Here is a 19,710-nt window from a genome sequence, read left to right as displayed (position 1 = left end):
TAATCTTTTCACCAAATCCTCTTGACTTGATTGAAAAGAATCCACAGCAGCATTGCCATAATAATGGGAGATAAAACGACGTTCTTCACCACTTGGTAGGTTGAGTTTTATTTATGTATTTGCTTATACATCTGGGTGAGACAGAGAATGACACATTTGATTATTCAACTTAACCTCTTATTCCTTACAAGTGTTGCATTTTCTTAACATTGGCTGAAGTTCGTGTCAACATTTGCTTCCTCTGCGCCCCCAGCCCATCCATGATCTGATCTGCCCTGTATCTCCGCCTCGGCATCCACCCTACCAAAGTTTCATTGATTCACACAGATGGTCCCAGCATTCTCAGTCTAGGTAGCAATGTAACTGCCTCACAATCTCTTTACATATATTACATGTGTCCGCAAGGGTCGGAGAAAGAGCCCTCCATATCTTGAAGGGCTTGTCCTATATTTTATCCTTAATTTCAGATCCCACACTTTTCTTTGACATGCATTAAAGTGGAAGTGCTCGTGTATTCCAGTGGCTCCCTTTTTTGGGCTGCTTCATTCATAACGCACTGTATCTTTCTGTTTGCATTTGGCAGACGCTAAGTTCTGTCATTACACTGGCACCAGTTCCAATGATGGCTGATTCATTTAGCAGTTTCTCGAAGTAACTTTGCATTTAATGTTTAGCTTCAAACGTACACCCCACATGAAAGGTGCAATGCTCTCTAGACCACAACCTCTCCTGCACTTACCATCAATATTATTTGCAGAGTGCAAATTTGCTACTTTGAGATGGTAACGGAACATAATCACGTGATTAGTCTGCTTAAGAAAGGTGGTGATTGACAATCTGGATGGTCTCTCCACAACAGGGGAGAGGATGTGGCCTTATGGCCAGAGCCAACTTTGGAGCTGAGGAACCAGGTTCAAGCCTCAGCGTCGGCTCAGCATCCTGTGACTCTGGGCAAATCACTCAATCTCCCAGGGCCTACCAAATACAAAAAATTAATGTGTCCTTGTGTAACGTAACAGGTGCTCATGTAAAGCGCGTCAAAACCTTCGGGTCAAGTTGGCGCTATATAAATCTGAAGAAAAAAACGTTGAACCCTGTTAGTCAGTGAGGTGCATCTGCAAGTCCATTTTTCACGTAATCATGCAACCTTGCTTCTAAAAATCCACAACCTCAAAGAATATTATAAGGAATTTTGTTTTTTTTACCTCAAAGAATATTAAGCTAGTTTTTCATCTTCAATTTAATTATTGTGCCTGTTCTGGAGAAAACAACCTTCTGTCATAATTATACACTTTGAAAAATATGGCTTTAATCAAGCAAGTCTGAAATAAGTGTTAAGTTGTCTTATCGCCAATATAAACCCAAATAAAATTGATTAGTAAAGTCTGACTGGGGTAAGGGAAAAATGTAAGGCCTTTTTGACGTCCGAACAGTTCAACAATACCCCGGGAATAAAATTTGACTTGTTCCTCACTAGAAGCAGCTGTATCTCCTGGCATACCCTTGCTGACACCACCTGCTGTATGTGGGCCCAGTGCTTTCTGAATTACCCCTTGTAAGGTATGTGGCCTTCCTACCATTTATTCCATTGTGGCAGACATTTTCCTCCCTACACTGCACTACAGTAATAACATGGCAGTTGTAGATAGGAAAGTATGTGCTGGAAGGGGGCGGGCCGGCGCCAAGAAGCCTGAGTACGGGCCTTTTAAACCGGGTTCATATCTGGGTTGCAGTCCACTGATACATCTACATGAGGCCACTCTCGAAAAACAGCACTGAAGAGGGGTGATGCAAAATAGGTATTCTTCATATTGGGGTAGGGAGTCAGAACTTGGAAACCTAGCCAGGATAGCATAGTTGGACAAGCTCCTGCCCATAGAATACGTTGTGTATGTCCTGCGGTAAAATGTCCTTTCTTGTCCAAGTATTGTTCAACAGAGTTTTACAGCTTTCTGTGAGCGATCTGCATGAACTTTATGGGTAAGTCTTGGAACAAGTATAAGAGGTTTGATATTACCTTCCTTGTGAAAGCACTAATTCGGCTTAACCTTGAACTACAGTGGGCCACCCACTTTTCCATTTACTTTTAATAATTTCAACTTATTCATGTTAAATTTTAATCCCAACTCTTTGCAATAGATGTAATTTTAAGTGTATTTGTATTTGTAAAGCGCACTATCACTCACGAGGGCATCCAGGTGCTGAGCAGGTGTGTGCGCGCGCCTATGGGGGGTTGGTTAATTGAAAAGTCAGGTCCTCAACCTCTTGCAGAACTGAAGAAGAGAGGAGAAGGCTCAGATATAGGGTGGGAGGCCGTTCCATGCTTTAGGAGTGATGTAAAAGAACGCTTTTCCATCTGATATGGTTCTGTGTATGTGTGGGATGTGTAGGAGTAGGAGTCCTGTGAAGCAGAGATGTCTGGGTAGTTGGTGGAAGGAGATGCAACTGTTCAGGTAGGTGGGGCCTAAGTTGTGTAATGCCTTGACTGTGTGTGAGGAGTTTGAAATTAGCACATTTGTGTATCATGAGCAACTGGAGCTCCCTGAGGTGTGATGTAAGTTCTGTGTGAGAGGTTGAGGATGAGTGTGGCTGCCGAGTACTGGATGGTTTCTAGTGTTCTAGTGAGTTGCTTGGTGTTCCTGTAGTCACATTTTCTGGTGACTGGGGCTTGACTGACCATTTTTCTAGTGTTGTTTGGGAGACATTTGAAGATACATGTTCATTTCCTCCAGCAAAACCAGAAAAGAAATTGCTGAGGTGGTATCCATATCTCCTAGCATTCTTAGTTCTGGTATCCCTTGGGAGAATGAAAGCATGAAATCAGACGAGATGTGCCGATCAGTTCTGAGTGCTGATATCACCTTATGTTATTTGAACATGAGTTCAGGCTCTGTGCCAAAGCATCCTGGTGTCTGAGGATCATGATGGAGGAAGGGTTGTGAACAAGAGAGCAGACTGGATGTGCCCTAAACTTCTTAGTGCTGGTACCTAAGGAACATGGAGGAGGAAGGTGTGAGTGCAAGAGACAAAGTTGTGTATGCCTGGCTTTCTGAGTGCTGGTATCTCTTAGGAGCATGAAAGCAAGACATCAGACTGGTTGTGCCTCAGTGGTCCTTGTGCACGTCTCTAGCGGAAGAAGGGGATGTGACGAGAATTCTGGCTGTCCGTTGGTGTCCTGGGTATTCTTCGTGCTGATAACTGAAAAGAGGTGGGTGAGAAGAGATCATTCTGCATGTGCCTCAGCGGTCCTCTTGCTGGTATCTCTGATGGAGTTTGCTAGTAGAAGATCAGACCACCAACACTACAAAGAGCTACACTTTCCAAAGAATCCATGCTTGACCTATCGTAGCAAAGCGGACTACTGACGACCCCATCGTAGTTGATTGATCTGATCTTGTATAGATCCCATTCATGTAAGCATTTGTTCTCCAAAAATCCTTTGATCAACAAAACAAGGAAGCTGAGAGATACCAAGAACATTGACTTTAATGCACTTGCAAGTTGCGATCTGGTAAATCTTGTATAGGAACCCTGCAAGACATTAGTGTCAACAGAGCTAATTACAAAGATTGCATCAAGGACGTGATCACGAAATAATTGCTCCATGTAAGAAAATACTTGAGAAATCTGACTTGACATAGGACTGCCTGAAGAGATGACAAAAACACATACAGATTACAGAAATATCAGACTTGGAGTTACTTAAAGTTTTAAAACTGAGGTAAAAACCCAAAAACATTTCAGTGATGCAGTGCATAGAAATATTTAGAAGTAGCTGTCCAAACAATTGCTACCATACAGCCCCACATATGTGAATTTGTTGCTTGTGTTCCCTGATGTTCTGCAAATTAGCTACATCTCGACACTTTTGAAGACCCCTTCAGCTAATGCTAATGTCATTGGCAACTTCTACCCTGTTCAGACCTACATTTCCTAGGAAAGGTTTAAAGCTTTACATTTTTTCATCACATGCAGTTAAACAATCTCGTAGACAACTTTCATTATGAGGTCTGAAAAGGCAATAGCACAGACTGCTCTTCTACAAGTTGTTGATGATGCACTCTTTCTTGACTTGGGGGAAACTGTTTAACTTGATATTCTAGACCTGACAACCACCCTCTAGAGTCTAGACAGTCAATTGTCTCTCTTCAATTAAGATCATGAAAGATCGAATGGTCACCAAAGGTGTAGTGTTGGCTCGTTCACCTCTTAATCGTCAGACCATACCCCAGTAGTTAAAATATGTAACTCTTTATCTAGCAATGTCTGTCTGCAACAGTGGGTTTTTCAAGGCTCCTTTCTGTCTCTGAGATTGTTTAGCATGAATTTGGACCCACTTAGGGATATTCTCGGGAATTGTGTATCATCAATATACTGATGACTTTCAAAACTATTTCATGATTTTACCCCTGAAATATATTTCTTTGCTCTCCAACACCCTTAAAAACACCCAAATATGACTGTCTAATCATTACCTAAAACTCAAACTTTTAAAACCAGAGTTACTACCTAAACGTCCAGCTGTAGATTGACTTATCCTCACTACTGGATTACAAACTGGCTATCAACTATAATGCCAAATCCTTGGGTTTCATCCTGAACACGAGGCTTAATCTACAAAGACAAATCTATGCTACAGCCAAGAGCACGATACCACCTCAGGCTGCTTAGGATCTATCAGCATGTTTATTTCTGTTAACACTTTAGTTCAGGTGCTTGTTCTTTCCAAACTATATCATGAGTATTTTCTTCTCCCTGACTTGTTCAAAGGGCAGCTAGCCCCCTTACACCCAATAACCCAGCCGCTCGCTTTGTTTTTGGATGCAAGAAATGCGACCACATTACTTATAACACTGCAAAGGAAGCATTGAAGCAAGAGCGCAATTTAATATGGCTTGCATCACACTCAAAGCCCTACACACGTCTGTGCCTTCCCACTAAACTGAGAAAGTTACAATCTCTGGAGGTCAACATGATTGTTCATAAATGCAACATTCCTCCTTAATGAGCCTCCCTCCGTTTAAATGAGCAGTGAATGAAGTAACCTTATCTCTGGTAACACCACAAAAAATGTAATTAACTCCTACCAACTCTGGGTGCCTTTTTCCATGTTGCAACTTTTAAAACTGAGCTTAAGATCCTCTTGTTCCAAAGACACTTTGTTGGAAAATAAGAACATTATCTACTTTTCTGCCATGTAAGTCCTCTTCTCTAATTCCACAGTTGTCACATATCTGACACATTTCAGCCTTGTGGTCTGAGCCGTCTCATTGCTCTCTGAATGTTTCCACCCTTCCCTCTGTTCTTGGAGTACATTTCTTGGTTTCACCTTTTGACTCTCTTTGGTTCTTTCTGTTGTATTTCATTTCTTCTCAAGTTTACTATTTCCCATACAGGTGTCTTTATTTAGTTCAGAGGTTGACGTGGGTGGGATCTGTGGGGCATGACATGCTAATACTTTTTTAATTTAACAAAAACCCTGGGGATGGTTAATTCCGGCACTTGAGATGGCTCAACTATAGTAAAAGGAAGGGTGTCTCCGGTTATGTGACCCAGAGCGAGAGCGGACAGCCTTCTTGTGAGGGAATCTGCTGCCTTAAAGAAATGTAAATGTGGACAGTTGGTAAATCTGCAAATGTAAAGGCTATTTGGAAGCCGGCATTGGCTTTAAATGATGGAGTTACTTGAAGCTTCTTGACCAAGATTAATACGTACGAGGACATATTGTAAGTGTGTTATCAACTGAGCTGTGGAGTGTGTGTTCTTCGTGGACAGTTGTAAAAATGTTTGCTCCAGGTACAGTCTGCATATTACTAAAGTCTATATTCTGGAAGCACTTTTTATGTTAAACTAAAATCTTTTGGGGAATTTTGTGTAATGAAAGTTTAAAAGAATGACTTGCATATTCACAGCGAGTTTTCACAGAGTGCGACAGTGTAGCATTAAAAATGCACAAGTCGGCGTGGCCAAGATGGCGGCGGAGTAGGACGTGTTTTTAGGTCCTCTCCGGCCCCGGGCCTTGTATAGCATTGTAAAGCACGGCTCCGGAGCTCTTTCTGGCACCTGATCGCCTGAGCAGTGCTGCAGAGTGCTACCTGTCGGCGGTGTGAATCCCGGAAGCACAGGAGTTGTTCCAACGGCTCCGGCATTGGAAGCGGTGTTCGGGACCGAGGCGCTTCGGGTGAGCAGGCACACGAGGGAGACTCGTGATCCCCGGGGCAGCGGAAACTGATAGACCTGCCGGGTTGATGAGGTGGGAGCCACCGGAGTCGAGCTGTAGCGCAGGGATGCCGAATTATCGCTGGGTCCCTCAGCCTCCCCGGGGGGAGGAGCCTATTGCCGGCGAGCATCTGGAGCCGAGGGCGGCCGCCCTTCTACTCGAGGCCGCGGTCTACGGCCTGGTGGGGAAATCGCTCGGCGCTGCTCTCCGGACCCGCATGCAGTGGCGGTCCCCGGCCGGTGCACGTGAGGTGGGTGCCCTGGCCGCGGGGGAAGGAGTGCGCCCGATTGGAGCCGGGGTGAACAGCGGGCAACAGACAGCAGCATGGGACGGGCCACGTGGCGGCAATAACGAGTGGTGGCGCCTGGTCTAGCTGGGACGGGCTGATCCCGAACTCGGGGCAATTCGAGGAGAAGCTGGAGTGGACAGGAGAGGCGGCGACTACTGCGTCGGCGGTCTGAAGACTAGGTGGGAAGTACCCTCAGGCACTGCGGTGACGGCCCCGACCGGCTCCCACCTGGGAGAGCCCCGACATTGCTGGTTCTCCGCCCATCCCCCTAGACGAGGGGCCTGATGCACCGGAGAGGTGGTTGGGACCGGTTTGCGTGCAGAGTCGAGTGAACACCGAGAATTGTGCTTGGACCCGCAGTACCCTTGCCAACCTAGCAGCTTAGGGGGCTCCTGCCCACCTCCCTACATCTGTGCTGGGCCTCAGCCGCTGTGTTCTTCGGGGCTGTAGTGGCTGAACGAAGGGGACGGACACATCAACTGTTGGCTGCCTGGGCTACGACCTGAACTTGTGCCGAGCACCCTGGGCCACCGCTGGGGGTACCCTCTGGAGCTCCTGGGTAGATCTAACTAGTGGCGGAGTGGTGCGGTTCGTGGTGCCCTACGGGACGTTTCGGGAAGGTCAGGATGGCTACCTCGATGCGCAAGGGGAAGGCCGGGAAAGATGGACAATCGAAGGGCGCTCAGCAGCCGGCTTCCCCTGGTCCAAGCTCCTCGCCTAAATGCTCCGATGACGAGGCGCCGGCCACTAAAGCATTCATGACCGACCTATTCAAGTCCATCAAGGAGGATATCTCGGACCTCCGAGCGCAGTTGACCTCTGACCTTCGGGAGGTGAGGCGGGACGTGGACTCTGTGGGGGAAAGAGTGGCCACGCTCGAGGACCACGACCTTAACATGGCAAATGACGTCCACCAGCTACAGCAAGATGTGCTGAGGCTCACGGAGCAGAACCTGGACCTGCAGGCACATGCGGAGGACTTGGAGAACCGCTCCAGGAGAAACAACATCCGCATACGAGCGGTTCCGAGCGATGGGGAAGCAGGGGACCTCCGCGGCTACGTCCATGACCTCTTCCGCCAGATCCTGGACGACGAGGAGGTACAAGAGATCCGAATGGATAGGGTCCACAGAGTTGGACTGCCACGTAGGGGAGGAGGACCACCTCCGGACATTCTAGTTTGTGTCCATGATTTTCAGCTCAAGGAAAGGATCCTTAAGAAGGCTCCTTCTCTGCAGTTCCGTGACCATCGCCCGCAACTCTATCAGGATCTCGCAGCGACAACTCTTCAGAAACGGCGGGAGTTCAGACCGGTCACGGCTTTCCTACGCAACCACAATATCACCTACTCCTGGGGCCATCCGTTTCGCATAATCTTCCGGTGGCAGAATAGACTGGCACAGATACGCTCGCTACAGATGGCTAAAGATCTTCTGGGCATCAGGGATGATTCTCCAGCTTCAAGGGTGGGCAGCCCTTCCCCAAGGCGGCGACACCGATCCTCCTCTTGGCACAGAGTGGGGTCGGGACCGGATCGTGGGCGGCCGGATCGAGCAACTAGCCTGCTGGAAAGGGGAGACGCGGTGGCCTCCGTCACCTCAGCAACATTGCCCTCTTCGCAGCAGAGCTCTGGAGCGGCCTGACTTGTGGGCTGCCGGCCTTGAGGGGCCGGAGGGGCCCGCGTTCTTTGGTTCGTGGGTATACAAGTACTTTGTGAGAAGACACCCGGACCGAGGCCCTGGGAGATCGTATTGAGGTCTCTCACCCCCCTCCCAGTGACTTCATGGTGCGCTGCACTGTTCTGGGACGCTTCGTTGAAATCACGATGAGTATCGTTCTTACTATTACTGTTTTGGGTATCGTTTTTCACTGTTCTATCTATCTTTGTGGGTTGGGGAAGGGGTTGGGTGGGAAAGTGGTGGCGTCTGACTGCTGTGTATGTGATGTGTTGTCTCATCTAGAGGCGTTATTCCTTGGCTTCTGTTGCTGGTGCCTCCTCTCAGGCGCAGCCGCTATTTTAGGTCTGGTCATGGACTCTGTACTTGCTATGGGCTACTTAGGTGTGGGTCACTTGGAGCTGGAGGGGGGGCTGGGTGATGCTTCCCGAGGGGGGATGTCGATTTGGCCTTTGCTGTTGCCGCTTCTGTTCTGTTGCTTCATTCTGACATGTTTAGCAGCTCCTTGTATGTGCCTGGCCTTGAGAGGGTTGACGGTGTGGTACTGTTGAGAGGAGGAGGGAAGAGGGGCGGGTGGAGGGAGTCGATTGGGGATTGGCCGGGCCCGGGGGCGTCCAGAACTGCAGTTGGCCGTGGCCAGGGAGGTGACCGGACCACACTGAGAGGCATGCAGAGCGGAAACCTACTACGTCATTATGCCTGTTAGTGTGGGTACCTGGAATGTGAAGGGCCTCAACTCTCCGCAGAAGCGCCAGAAACTTTGGAAGTACCTGTCGGATCACCATCTCGATGTGGTAGCCCTCCAAGAAACCCACTTAGCTAAGAAAGATGAACTTAGACTCCGACACAAACAGTTCCCCCTTATTTATAGAGCGTCTGCATCCACCAAACATAGGGGGGTGGCCCTCATGTTCAAAGCATCCCTTCATTTTCAGCCCCTAGGAGTGAGCATTGATAAGGAGGGGCGTTGGCTGATGGTGAAGGGATCACTGTATGGTCGACAATGCACGTTTGTGGTTATTTATGCCCCTAACGCTGGACAGAATGGTTTTTTGCAGGACTTGATGGTCAGGGTGGGAGACTTTGTAGAGGGGCACCTGTTCCTCCTGGGGGACTTTAACATGGTGTGGGACAAAGACATGGACTGTTCGGGGGCACGTAGGGCGGACTCTGGGATCTTCTCAGATGAAACGCAAAGACAAATAGTTGACCTGGGGTTGATAGACAGCTGGCGGTTCTTACACCCGCACACCAAGGATTACACATTTTTTTCACATGTCCATCTCTCCTACTCCCGCATAGATCATGTCTTTATCAGCCAGGCCCTTAGGGGTGATGTCCGAATGTCTAGTGTTTTCCCGCTTTCTGTGTCTGACCATAGCCTGGTGGTTCTGGGGTTGCACTGGCAGGTGGGGGGGGACGGATGGCGGAAGTGGTACTTTCCAGCAGCGCTAGTGCGGGATGAGACGTCCTGTAAGGAACTACGGAGAGCTATAGGGGAGTTTATGACCCTTAACCCTCCTTCTGACACCTCGGTGTATGTCACTTGGGATGCCTGCAAGGCCTCGTTACGAGGCACGTGCCTCGCCCTTAATGCGAACCTCAATAAATTGCGGAGGAAAGAGCGGGAGGACCTGGAGGCGGAGCTTGCTAACTTAGAACAAGCGCACAAAACTAACCCCTCTAGGGTGACCCTACGGCCGTTAACGGCGGTGAGGGGGAAATTGAAGGCCCATTATAACTACCGGGCTGAGTTTACCCTCCTGCGACTCAGGCGCATCTCTTACTCCCAGGGGAACAAGGTGGGGCGTCACTTGGCCCGACAACTTCGTGATAAACGTGAGAAAGACTACATTGGGGGCATACGAGACCACGCGGGCTCTGTACAACACAGAGACGCGGACAAGGCGGCTCTTTTCGGCCGATTTTACGCGGATCTCTATTCAAGCGACACCCTTGACCCAGAGGCACAGTCTGCGTTCCTGCAGGGCCTTCCGATCCCTCAGGTGTCCAGAGAATGGAATGATCTGCTGTCCTCCCCCATCACTAGGGAAGAGGTGTTGGATGCCATCAAGGCCTTGAAACTTCACAAGGCCCCAGGTCCTGACGGTTACACTGCCTTGTTTTATAAGACGTTTGCGTCGGACCTCTGTGATTACCTGGTTTCCCTCTTTAACGACATGGCATCCGAGGGGAGAACTTCTGAGACTATGGCCGAAGCCCTGATTACCGTCATCCCCAAACTGGGGAAAGACCATACCGAGTGCGCGTCCTATCGCCCGATAGCGCTCCTCAACTTAGATGCTAAGCTGTACTGATCTATCATAGCTAGTAGACTGCAGGACTTAATGCCGGTCCTTATACATCCGGACCAATCCGGATTTATAAGGAGCAGGCAAACTCATGACAATTTGAGACGCGTGCTCCACTTGATCGAAAAGGCTAATAGATTTCATATACCAGCAGTATTAGTGGGGCTTGACGCGGAGAAAGCTTTCGATCGTGTCGATTGGGGATTTCTTCACCGCACCCTGGAGGCCTTCGGGTTTTCGCCCCGCTTCATTCGAATGATTGAGGCTAACTACAGCAGCCCCACCTCTAGGGTGATGGTTAATGGCCATAGGTCCGGGTGCTTCCGACATTCGCGGGGAACGCGTCAGGGTTGTCCTCTCTCCCCACTCCTCTTCGCTCTCAGTATTGAACCGTTGGCACTCGCGGTTCGGGAGAATGAACGCATCTTGGGCCTCCCCTTTTCGGGCGAACAACATAAGATCACGCTCTTCGCGGATGATGCGTTACTCTCGATCAGGGACCCGGCGCTATCGTTGCCCCATGTCCATACGCTGCTCTCTACCTTTGAAGAGGTGGCGGGTTTCACGGTTAACCTCACTAAATCATATGTTTTGAACCTCACTCTTCCCCCCGAGGATGTGCAACAGGTTCGAGCGACTACTCCGCTGTCGTGGTCGACTTCTTCCTTGCTGTATCTGGGAGTGCGACTGACCTCTACCTTGGGCGCACTGTTTCAGGCCAATTTTCCACCGATGATGACGGCGATCCACGCGGAGCTGGAGAGGTGGAGGCCGAAGTTCATCTCGTGGTTGGGCAGGATTCACGCGCTCAAGATGGTCCTCCTCCCAAAACTCTTATACCTCTTTCAGGCGCTACCCATACCGGTGGAATTGGCCTATTTTCGTCGGCTTAAGACCATGATGTTGAAGTTTGTGTGGCAGAGCGGCCGGGCTCGGCTTTCATATGCAGTACTACGCCGTCCACGTATGGATGGGGGGGTGGGTTTCCCGGACATGCATCTGTATTATAAAGCTGCTCAACTGAGGATACTGGTGGAATGGTCCCAGCAGCTTTCAGAGAAGCACTGGCTCCATATGGATCGAAGTGTGGCCGGAAGGTCCATCTGGGATTTAGCCTGGAAGCCCAAGACTGATCGCCCCAAGAATGCATATATTAGTACTCCCACCCTCACAGTTCTAAAGGTCTGGGACACGGTTAGTGGCGACGACCGGTGGACCACCTTCCCCTCTCCGTTTACTCCTATTCACTTCAATCCAGCCTTTCCTCCAGCCTTGACTGACGGTCCCTTTGACATCTGGAGGAGGGGTGGTTGTAGAGCCCTTACTCATCTGTTTCACGGTGTAGCACCCCTCACCTTCCACAATTGTATGCGGGATTAAAGTGTCCCGCCCACTGAACGCTTTCGACATCTCCAGCTCTTACACTGGGCGACCTCATCGGAGGTAGTGGACGCTGCTACTAGACCACTGACAAAGTTTGAGGCTTTTATTCTCCACACGTCTACTATGAAGGGGACGATCTCCTTCCTTTACGGGTTGTTACTGGACACCGCGATATCCCCCCGCCCCCGCTACATGGACCACTGGGAAACTACATTAGGCAGGGACATCTGACGGCGAATGGAGGGGCCTCTGGCGAGATGTGGCGACACATAATCACTCGATTGACCTCAAGGAGGCCCACCTGAAGATTCTGTTTGACTGGTACCTCTACCCATCTAAGTTGCATCGGATCTTTCCGACCACTTCGGACAGGTGCTGGCGGGGCTGCGGTATGCTGGGTGACTTCCGCCATATTTGGTGGGACTGCCCCGCCATCCAGCCCTACTGGACCGAGATCCTATCCCACATTAAGGATGTGATGGGTTACCCGATTCCGGACTCAATAGAGTATGTCCTGTTGGGGCTTAGAGACCCGGTGTTGGAACACCAAACTAGAGCTGATAAACGCATTATATAGCTGTGCTTGGGAGCGGCTAAGTTGACCCTGGCGGCCGCTTGGAAAAGCCCGTCAGCGCCAGCTATCTCGCTATGGCATGCAAGGTTATGGCGACTACTAAGTATGGAGAGAATGTCTGATATTTTTTTGGGCAACTTTAAAAATTTCATGTTCAATTGGGGACCCCTGGTCAGATTCCTGTCCAGTGGCCTGCCGTCCGCAGTTTGCCCGTCGGCGCTTCGTGCACTACACCTCTTCCAAGTCTAACTGCCGTCATGAATGCCGGAGATTTGTTTGAATGCTGATCGCCACCACTGGGGAAAGGGTGGGGGTTGGGGGGTTTGGGGGTTGTTGGGGCGGGGGGGGGTTTGTTGTTCACTTTTGGTTGCGACACCCATCGCATGTGAAATAAGGAGACACAGCTTTCATATATATCTGTATTCTTGGTTGGAGACCCCAGCTTTGTGAACTCCAGAATAACTGCTAAGAACTAGGCGCTTCTCCACTCGATACTGACTGATGGACAATGGCACTGCCCAAGACATTTCATACGGAGTTTCCCTTCTCCCTCTATATACCTTTGGTTTCCACAGCGATGCTTTTCAGCGCCCCCTGTGTGGGGTAATGTGGCGGATTGTTGCCTCTCTCTGTTTCTTTCCTCCCTATTTCTTTACTTCCTTGTTTTTTCATCTCTTTCTTTCTCAAAAATCTAATAAATAAAAAATAAAAAATAAATAAAAATGCACAAGTCACTACTCACTGCACTAATCAGGATTCATTGATGTGGTTCTGTTACAGACATCCCCAGTAATTGCATTAAACCACATAGGTTTCATATCATAAGATAGTACATCTCCCAATGGCTAGTTTAACTTAGTTTTTACTTAGGATATGTGTTATGTTATATGTGGATCCCCACCGAAACTAGGAGGATGGTCAGCCAGGCCCTCGTCAGCAGTAGACTGGACTACGGCAACGCACTCTACGCAGGAGCCCCAGCCAGACTCCTAAGACGGCTCCAGTGCATCCAGAACGCCTCCGCACGCCTGATCCTAGTCATCCCCCTCCGCAGTCACATCACACCCCACCTGAGAGACCTGCACTGTCCCCATCAACAAGAGGATAACCTTCAAGCTCCTCACCCACGCACACAAGGCACTCCACAACACCGGACCAGCGTATCTCCACAGCCGACTCAGCCTCTACACCCCCCCTGCCATCTCCGCATACCGCGCCCTCTCCACCGTCCCCCGCATCCGAAGAGTGACAGCCGGCGGCAGATCAGTCTCCCACCTCGCCGCCAAGACGTGGAACACCCTCCCCATCCGCCTACGGCAGACCGAACACCTCCTAACCTTTAGGAGACTCCTCAAGACCTGGCCCTTCGAACAGGAGCGGCGCCCCCCCCCCCCCCCCACACCCCAGCGCCTTGAGACCCTCACGGGTATGTAGTGCGCTTTACAAATGCGATGATTGATTGATTGATAGATATGTAGTTACCTGAAAGTGAAAGACCAACAAAATAGTTACAGAATATTTTCTTCTTTTTAGACCTGCTTTTGACCCATCCCCACACTCAGACTTTGCCCCGCTGCACTCAGGATCACAGTTCCTATACTTTTTTTTAATGCACTTCGATTGCTGATTCAGTTAGTAACCTTTCCTGCCCTGTTTACTGTTTACAGTGGGTTTTTGCACTGAAAGACATGTTAATTGATTTTTGTTTGTTATTACCTGTATCTTAATTTTGTTATCTTGTACAAGTCTTTTAACGCCCTTGTGTCACATTCTTGCTGCAGAAAACAGCATTAATAAATAAATCAGAATGGATGGTATCTGTGGAGGCTCCTTGAGCCGAAGATGAAGCGAGTATGTGACACGATATTAGACTGGATACGCCTCAGCATTCCAAGTGCTATGGTCGCTGAATAGGGGACGATGAGCAAGGGTTGAACAGACTAGGTGTGGCTCGGCGTTGCTAGTATGTTATGTTATGTTACTGCGACTTATAGCGTGCTACAGCTGCCCCAGCAAAGGGGTGTCCCGGCGCTAATACCAAGAAAGACTGACATAAGCAGATGGAGCAGACACGGACTATGGTACAGGGAAAAGGTGGGTTTTGATGGCCTTCCTGAATTCTAAATAGTTGCTAAGGCCACGAATATGCACAGGAAGTGTGTTCCAAAGGATGGCCGCTCTACTACGAAAAGAGCATCCGCCAGCACGAACTCTTCGTGTCCTGCGAACCACCACCACCAAGTGCTGACCCTGTGAGCGGAGAAGTCGTGAGGGGACATATGGCAAAAGGAGGTTGGCCAAAATAGAGGGGGTGGTCAGTTTCAAAGCTTCGAAGGAGCTACATAAGGCTTTGAATTCAATACGCCTGGCCACAGGTAACCAATGAAGACGGCGAATGGCCTCGGACACAGACCAAGGCCTGCGCAAACCTAAAAGAGTTCTTGTTTCCACGTTCTGTGCCCTTTGCAGCCTCAGAACCTCCGCCTTGTTGGACCCCACATAAAGAGAACTGGCATAATCGAGTCTGGACAGTTCAGACGCCAGAATGATAACCTGACGCATAGGTGCATCAAAGAAGCCCAGCAGGGGTCTACACCCCCGTAGGAGTCCAAAACAGGCCCCTGGTGTCTTTTTGGTTTGGACTAGATAGTTAAGAGATGAGTCCAGCCATACCCCTAGATTTTTCACTGCCTACTTGGGGGAGGGGGCCCTGCCCAGGCTAGCTGGCCACCAGAGTTCACTCCACTGACCATGGTCCTTTCCCACTAACAATACCTCAGACTTGTTAGAATTCAGCTGGAGACAGTTGGCGGTCATCCTCCCGGCCACTGCTGCAAGGTCGCCCTGAAACTTAAGGGCGTCCCGCTCGGTGTTATTCTAGAGTGCCACCAACAACTGTGTATCGTCAGCGTAGGAGACCATGGTCAGACCCCTGCTATTGGCTACTGCAGCCAGCAGTTGGACATAGATATTAAATAGCAGGGGGCTAAGGGAAGAACCCTGTGGCACCCCTTGTTTAACGGAGTGTTCGCCAGAGCAACCGGGGAGGCCGTTACCGAGAATTACCTCTCATGGAGGAATGAGGCAAGCCACTCCATGGCCAGTAATTCCCACTTCCTCCAGGCGTCTCAGCAGTATGTCATGAGACACAGTGTCAAACGCGGTGCTCAGATCCAAAAGGATCAGCGCCGACGTTTGCCCAGCATCCAATGCTGACCCAAGATGTTCTAAATTACACAAAGAATCGGGCAACCCAATTTTCCCCAAGGGACTGGGATTCATCAATAACAATTATACAATGTTCCTTGAGGATTCATTCATATAATCCATTCATTATTTATCTTCGTCACTTATGTGAACAAATTATTCGCAAGGCAGGGAAATTACCACACAAATATTATCACTTTTTATATATTTTAGAATTTGAGTTTGATCACAATATTTATACAAAAATCTCTTAAAACCATGAAAATACATTCATTCTTTTTCATGTACGGCAACAGTTACACTACGACCGTAGTTGTAAAACTAATAGTAGTGTTGAGACACCCTTTTGTTAGACACTCAGTATGGATAGTACATTACTTAAGCCGTACATTGTAATTAATTACACGTTTACATTGATTTGTTTGTTCAAGAATAAACAAAATTTATAACAAAAAGGATGTTATTGCGTCGATGTTTCAGTCTCTAACCGGCCACAAAGGTCCACCAGGCCATTTTCAGGACAATATGTTGCACCATGAATTCAATGAAAAATGTCTCCGCTATAACCAGAAAGTGACTGTTGGACGAACCACGAGCTGATTGACTCCTGCTGAATACGAGATATAACTATGTGAAGACCTGTTTTGAAAAAGAATAATTCGATTTGATAATATGTTACAGATGGGAAACATCACTTACAACAAAACTTTTACAACGCACTACCATTACAACGCAAACCATTACAACGCATTGCGCTGGGGGGCGCTCTAGGATAGGGAATAGGTTAATTTACTATCCAATAACCTTCCCTAGTGTCCACGGGGACTGGAGTTGGAATAGTAAATTAAACTATTCACTATCCAGCACCCAAAAGTGCTATGCATTGTAATGGTATGCGATGTAAAAACCGCGTTGTAACAGCATGCGTGGTAAAAGCATGCGTTGTAACGTCATACATCCGTTACAGATTACGTTTTCACTTTCTGGTTATAGCTGAAAAATGTGTAACATTCTGTCAAATTCACCTTTATGATGCACATACATTGTTTTTCGGTTTTTATCTGAGGCGTTGCTTATTGTCATGATTGTGTCACGTAACAAAGGTGGCCGTGTCAGCAGGCGTTGAAATCTTTGTTTCAGGCGTCTCACACGTGTGCGTTCCGAACCTTTTAGTTGTGCAGCATGCTCTCTAAAGCCAGGAAATTTAAAAATGAAAGCGTACAACATGAATGTTATGTACTAATAATATGTTTAGCTCTTCTGGATCCATTGCGTGCAAGGGCCTGCATCACTCGATGGCTCCGAAGATAACTGAGGCAACTTCTCTAACAGAATTATATGAATAAACATATTAGTTTAATAAATCCTACCAAGTGGACATCTTGAGAATCCACTCAAGTGAAAAAGGATGAAGGCTCCAAAGACGTTTCCAAGCATACGCCACATTTGTGCTTGCCTGCGGAAGCCCTTATGGACCTATTGGAATGAGTTCAACTATCGCTGCTGTACACTATAGCTGACAAAACATTGACTGAGCCAATAGATCTCACACAATACCACCACCGCTGCTTGTTCTTTGAGCAGTCAAGAAGGAAACATAGCTGCCCTTCTCAGTGCCAGCTCCTGCCCCTTAAGAGCACCACAGGCTTGAAAATAGTGTCTGATTTGCTCTTTGAGGTGAGTTGGCGTCTGATCAGTGAAGTGATACCTTGCCTCACGGTTTCCAGTTGCAACCCCTTTTGCGTGTAAGATGAGGTTTAGGAACGTTTTGGCAAGTTATCTGTGGTAGTCTTCCACTCTTGTTTTTTCAAAATGGTATCTTCTATTTCAACAAGAAATTATGTTTCCATTCTTCTTTTGCAGAAGTCTTCATTTGTTTTTAATTGAAGTTAATTCTATTCATCTTTGCGCTTTCATTCATTTTAGGCAGTTCACCCTCCTTTCACTGTACCTGCAGCTCTTAAACTACCATCTAAATAAGATTCATTTAGATTTTCATTGTAGCTTCTCAGATTAATTGTATCCAGTTTTCCATCCAGTAATTTTCTCTTTGCATTAGTTTGTTTTCGGCGTCACCTCCCCTGATGTTACTATTTGCACAATTTGAAATTGAAGCTGATTAACGTTGTGCTTTGTCTCGCTAATGTGTGGAGCAAATTAATTTTTTTGTTCCAATTTTAATACTTCTCTTGTTCTATGTCCAAGTCACCTTTGCCATCCACTCTACTTTCCTAACATAAGGAAGCTGAGATGGGTAATTTATGCGAAAGAAACAAATCCTATTTGTTAAAAAACGGTGTAACTAACTCTTTTTACCATCACGAGAATGATATACCACATTTTCCTTAATCACATTAGTGTAGTGTTTGCAAATCGATATAGGAATGTCTCAGCTTTCTAAAGAGTGAAATATGTTTATTGTAGTTTCTTATCTTTTTTCTTTCCCTTCACAGAAGTGTTTAAAGTTCATGCAAACCTTTTTTTCAGATAAAATATTCCTTAAGTTGTCATCAAACTGTAACAGATGTTTTAACTTAGTAGGACGAGGCTTGTTTACCCTATATCTGCATTGTAGGTGCCTTCAGAAGCAGAGGTTGTAGAGTAAGAGTTATGGCAGGTTGTGCCCCAGTTTGGTTGTTGAAGGTATCATTGAGGCCAGTGGATGGAACTGAAGTAAACTTCGGGGGTTGGGTTTTCCTAAGCAGGGGGCTGTAGGCGACTGGGGAGCAAAATATCTGATTTGGCTTGTCGGTGTTCAGCTGCAGGGATTAGATGTACGATGAGGCAGGTCGCAGAAAGTGTTTGCTAATTGTAGACTTTTTGTGACCCATCTCTGATTTTGCAATATGGCCGATGTACTACTAAGTTGCATCAAAAAATCCCCATTCGCCGGGAATCACTTAACAAACTGGCTGGTGAATATTCATTATGCGGGTTGCTATTTGTGACCCACTGTACATGACTACAAACAAGGATGGTGTTCTGCAAGGAACAGCTGTCTGCCATCCGTGTGTTTGTATTACCACAAAGGGACCCCTTTTTTTTTCCAAGCTGACCATATTCCTCAAACGAACCAGTGCGGCTTTAAAAAAAATTAATTTAGGAAGACATTGGTGGGAGCAGGCAGTGGTACCATAAAATCAGTACCTACCTCCCCCATACCTGACCCCCAAGGTTGGTCAACACAATTCTTAAAGAGAAAGTACTCCCTAGGATACACCTTCCCATTTACAAATCAGTACCCACAGCTTTAGAGGTGTCTGTAATTTGCGAGTGATGGTCGCACACCGTTGACTCCTACTGATTCACAATTAGGAAGAAACACTCCTTCCTAACTAATTTGGTGTAGGCCGCTCAACTCATCATTCGAGCCAGAAATGCATTACTGACGTGTACATTGGGTTTAGTACATTGTAAAACAATTGTATTTACAAACACTATGATTTTGCAAACCACAAGTTTGTTTCGTAGATCCGGCCCTAAGTTCCAGTGTGTCCTTAAGGAAGGCCATGTTCTGGATGCATGTGTGACCCTGCATTTAAACACATTGAGGGTTTATGTGCTTGTCAGTATATAGCGAAGAGATTTGATCTCACTGCTTGTGGTTCTTGTGTCCCGGCAGGTCTCTCCAGGTGCTGGGCGTAAGAAGACGACCAAACATCTCCTGGAGACACTGCGTGTGCTGGAGAGCACCTCCAGGAGTAGGAAAGATGAGGCCTCACCAGCAGTGAAAGACGCGTCAGAGTCTGAGGACGACTCCACCGGGACGACTCCCGTGAAAACGAAACGTAAGAAGAAGAGGAGCAAAAGAAAGAGGCAGACTCCAAGCTCCGACATCTCTGAGTCAGAACCACAGAAACATGCACAGAAGAGGAAAATCAATGAGCCGGACTCTTCCAACCTGACATGGAAAAGAAAGCCTGCAGGGGGTGAGTGGGGATGGTCTTACTATTTAGATACACCCTGATCCCAAGGACCGCTTGGGAAGGAGAGTAGTATTTTCATTGGAGCGCTTTGAAGCCACTGAGTAAGCACACATTCAGATCTCC

General features: G+C 47.7%; 1 protein-coding gene across 1 annotated transcript in view; it reads left to right on the top strand.

The window, feature by feature from the left end:
• Positions 1 to 19,710, top strand: part of RRP8 (ribosomal RNA processing 8) — a 68,091-nt gene that overhangs the window by 14,359 nt on the left and 34,022 nt on the right. The window contains exon 3 of the mRNA XM_078658745.1: positions 19,284 to 19,590. Coding sequence (XP_078514871.1) covers positions 19,284 to 19,590 — 307 coding nt within the window. The remainder of the gene's footprint in view (positions 1 to 19,283; positions 19,591 to 19,710) is intronic.

Source organism: Lissotriton helveticus, chromosome 8 (assembly GCF_964261635.1).
Source record: "Lissotriton helveticus chromosome 8, aLisHel1.1, whole genome shotgun sequence".
Lineage (NCBI taxonomy): Eukaryota > Metazoa > Chordata > Amphibia > Caudata > Salamandridae > Lissotriton > Lissotriton helveticus.
Note: the sequence above shows the minus strand (reverse complement) of the source record. Positions and strands in the feature narration are given on the sequence as shown.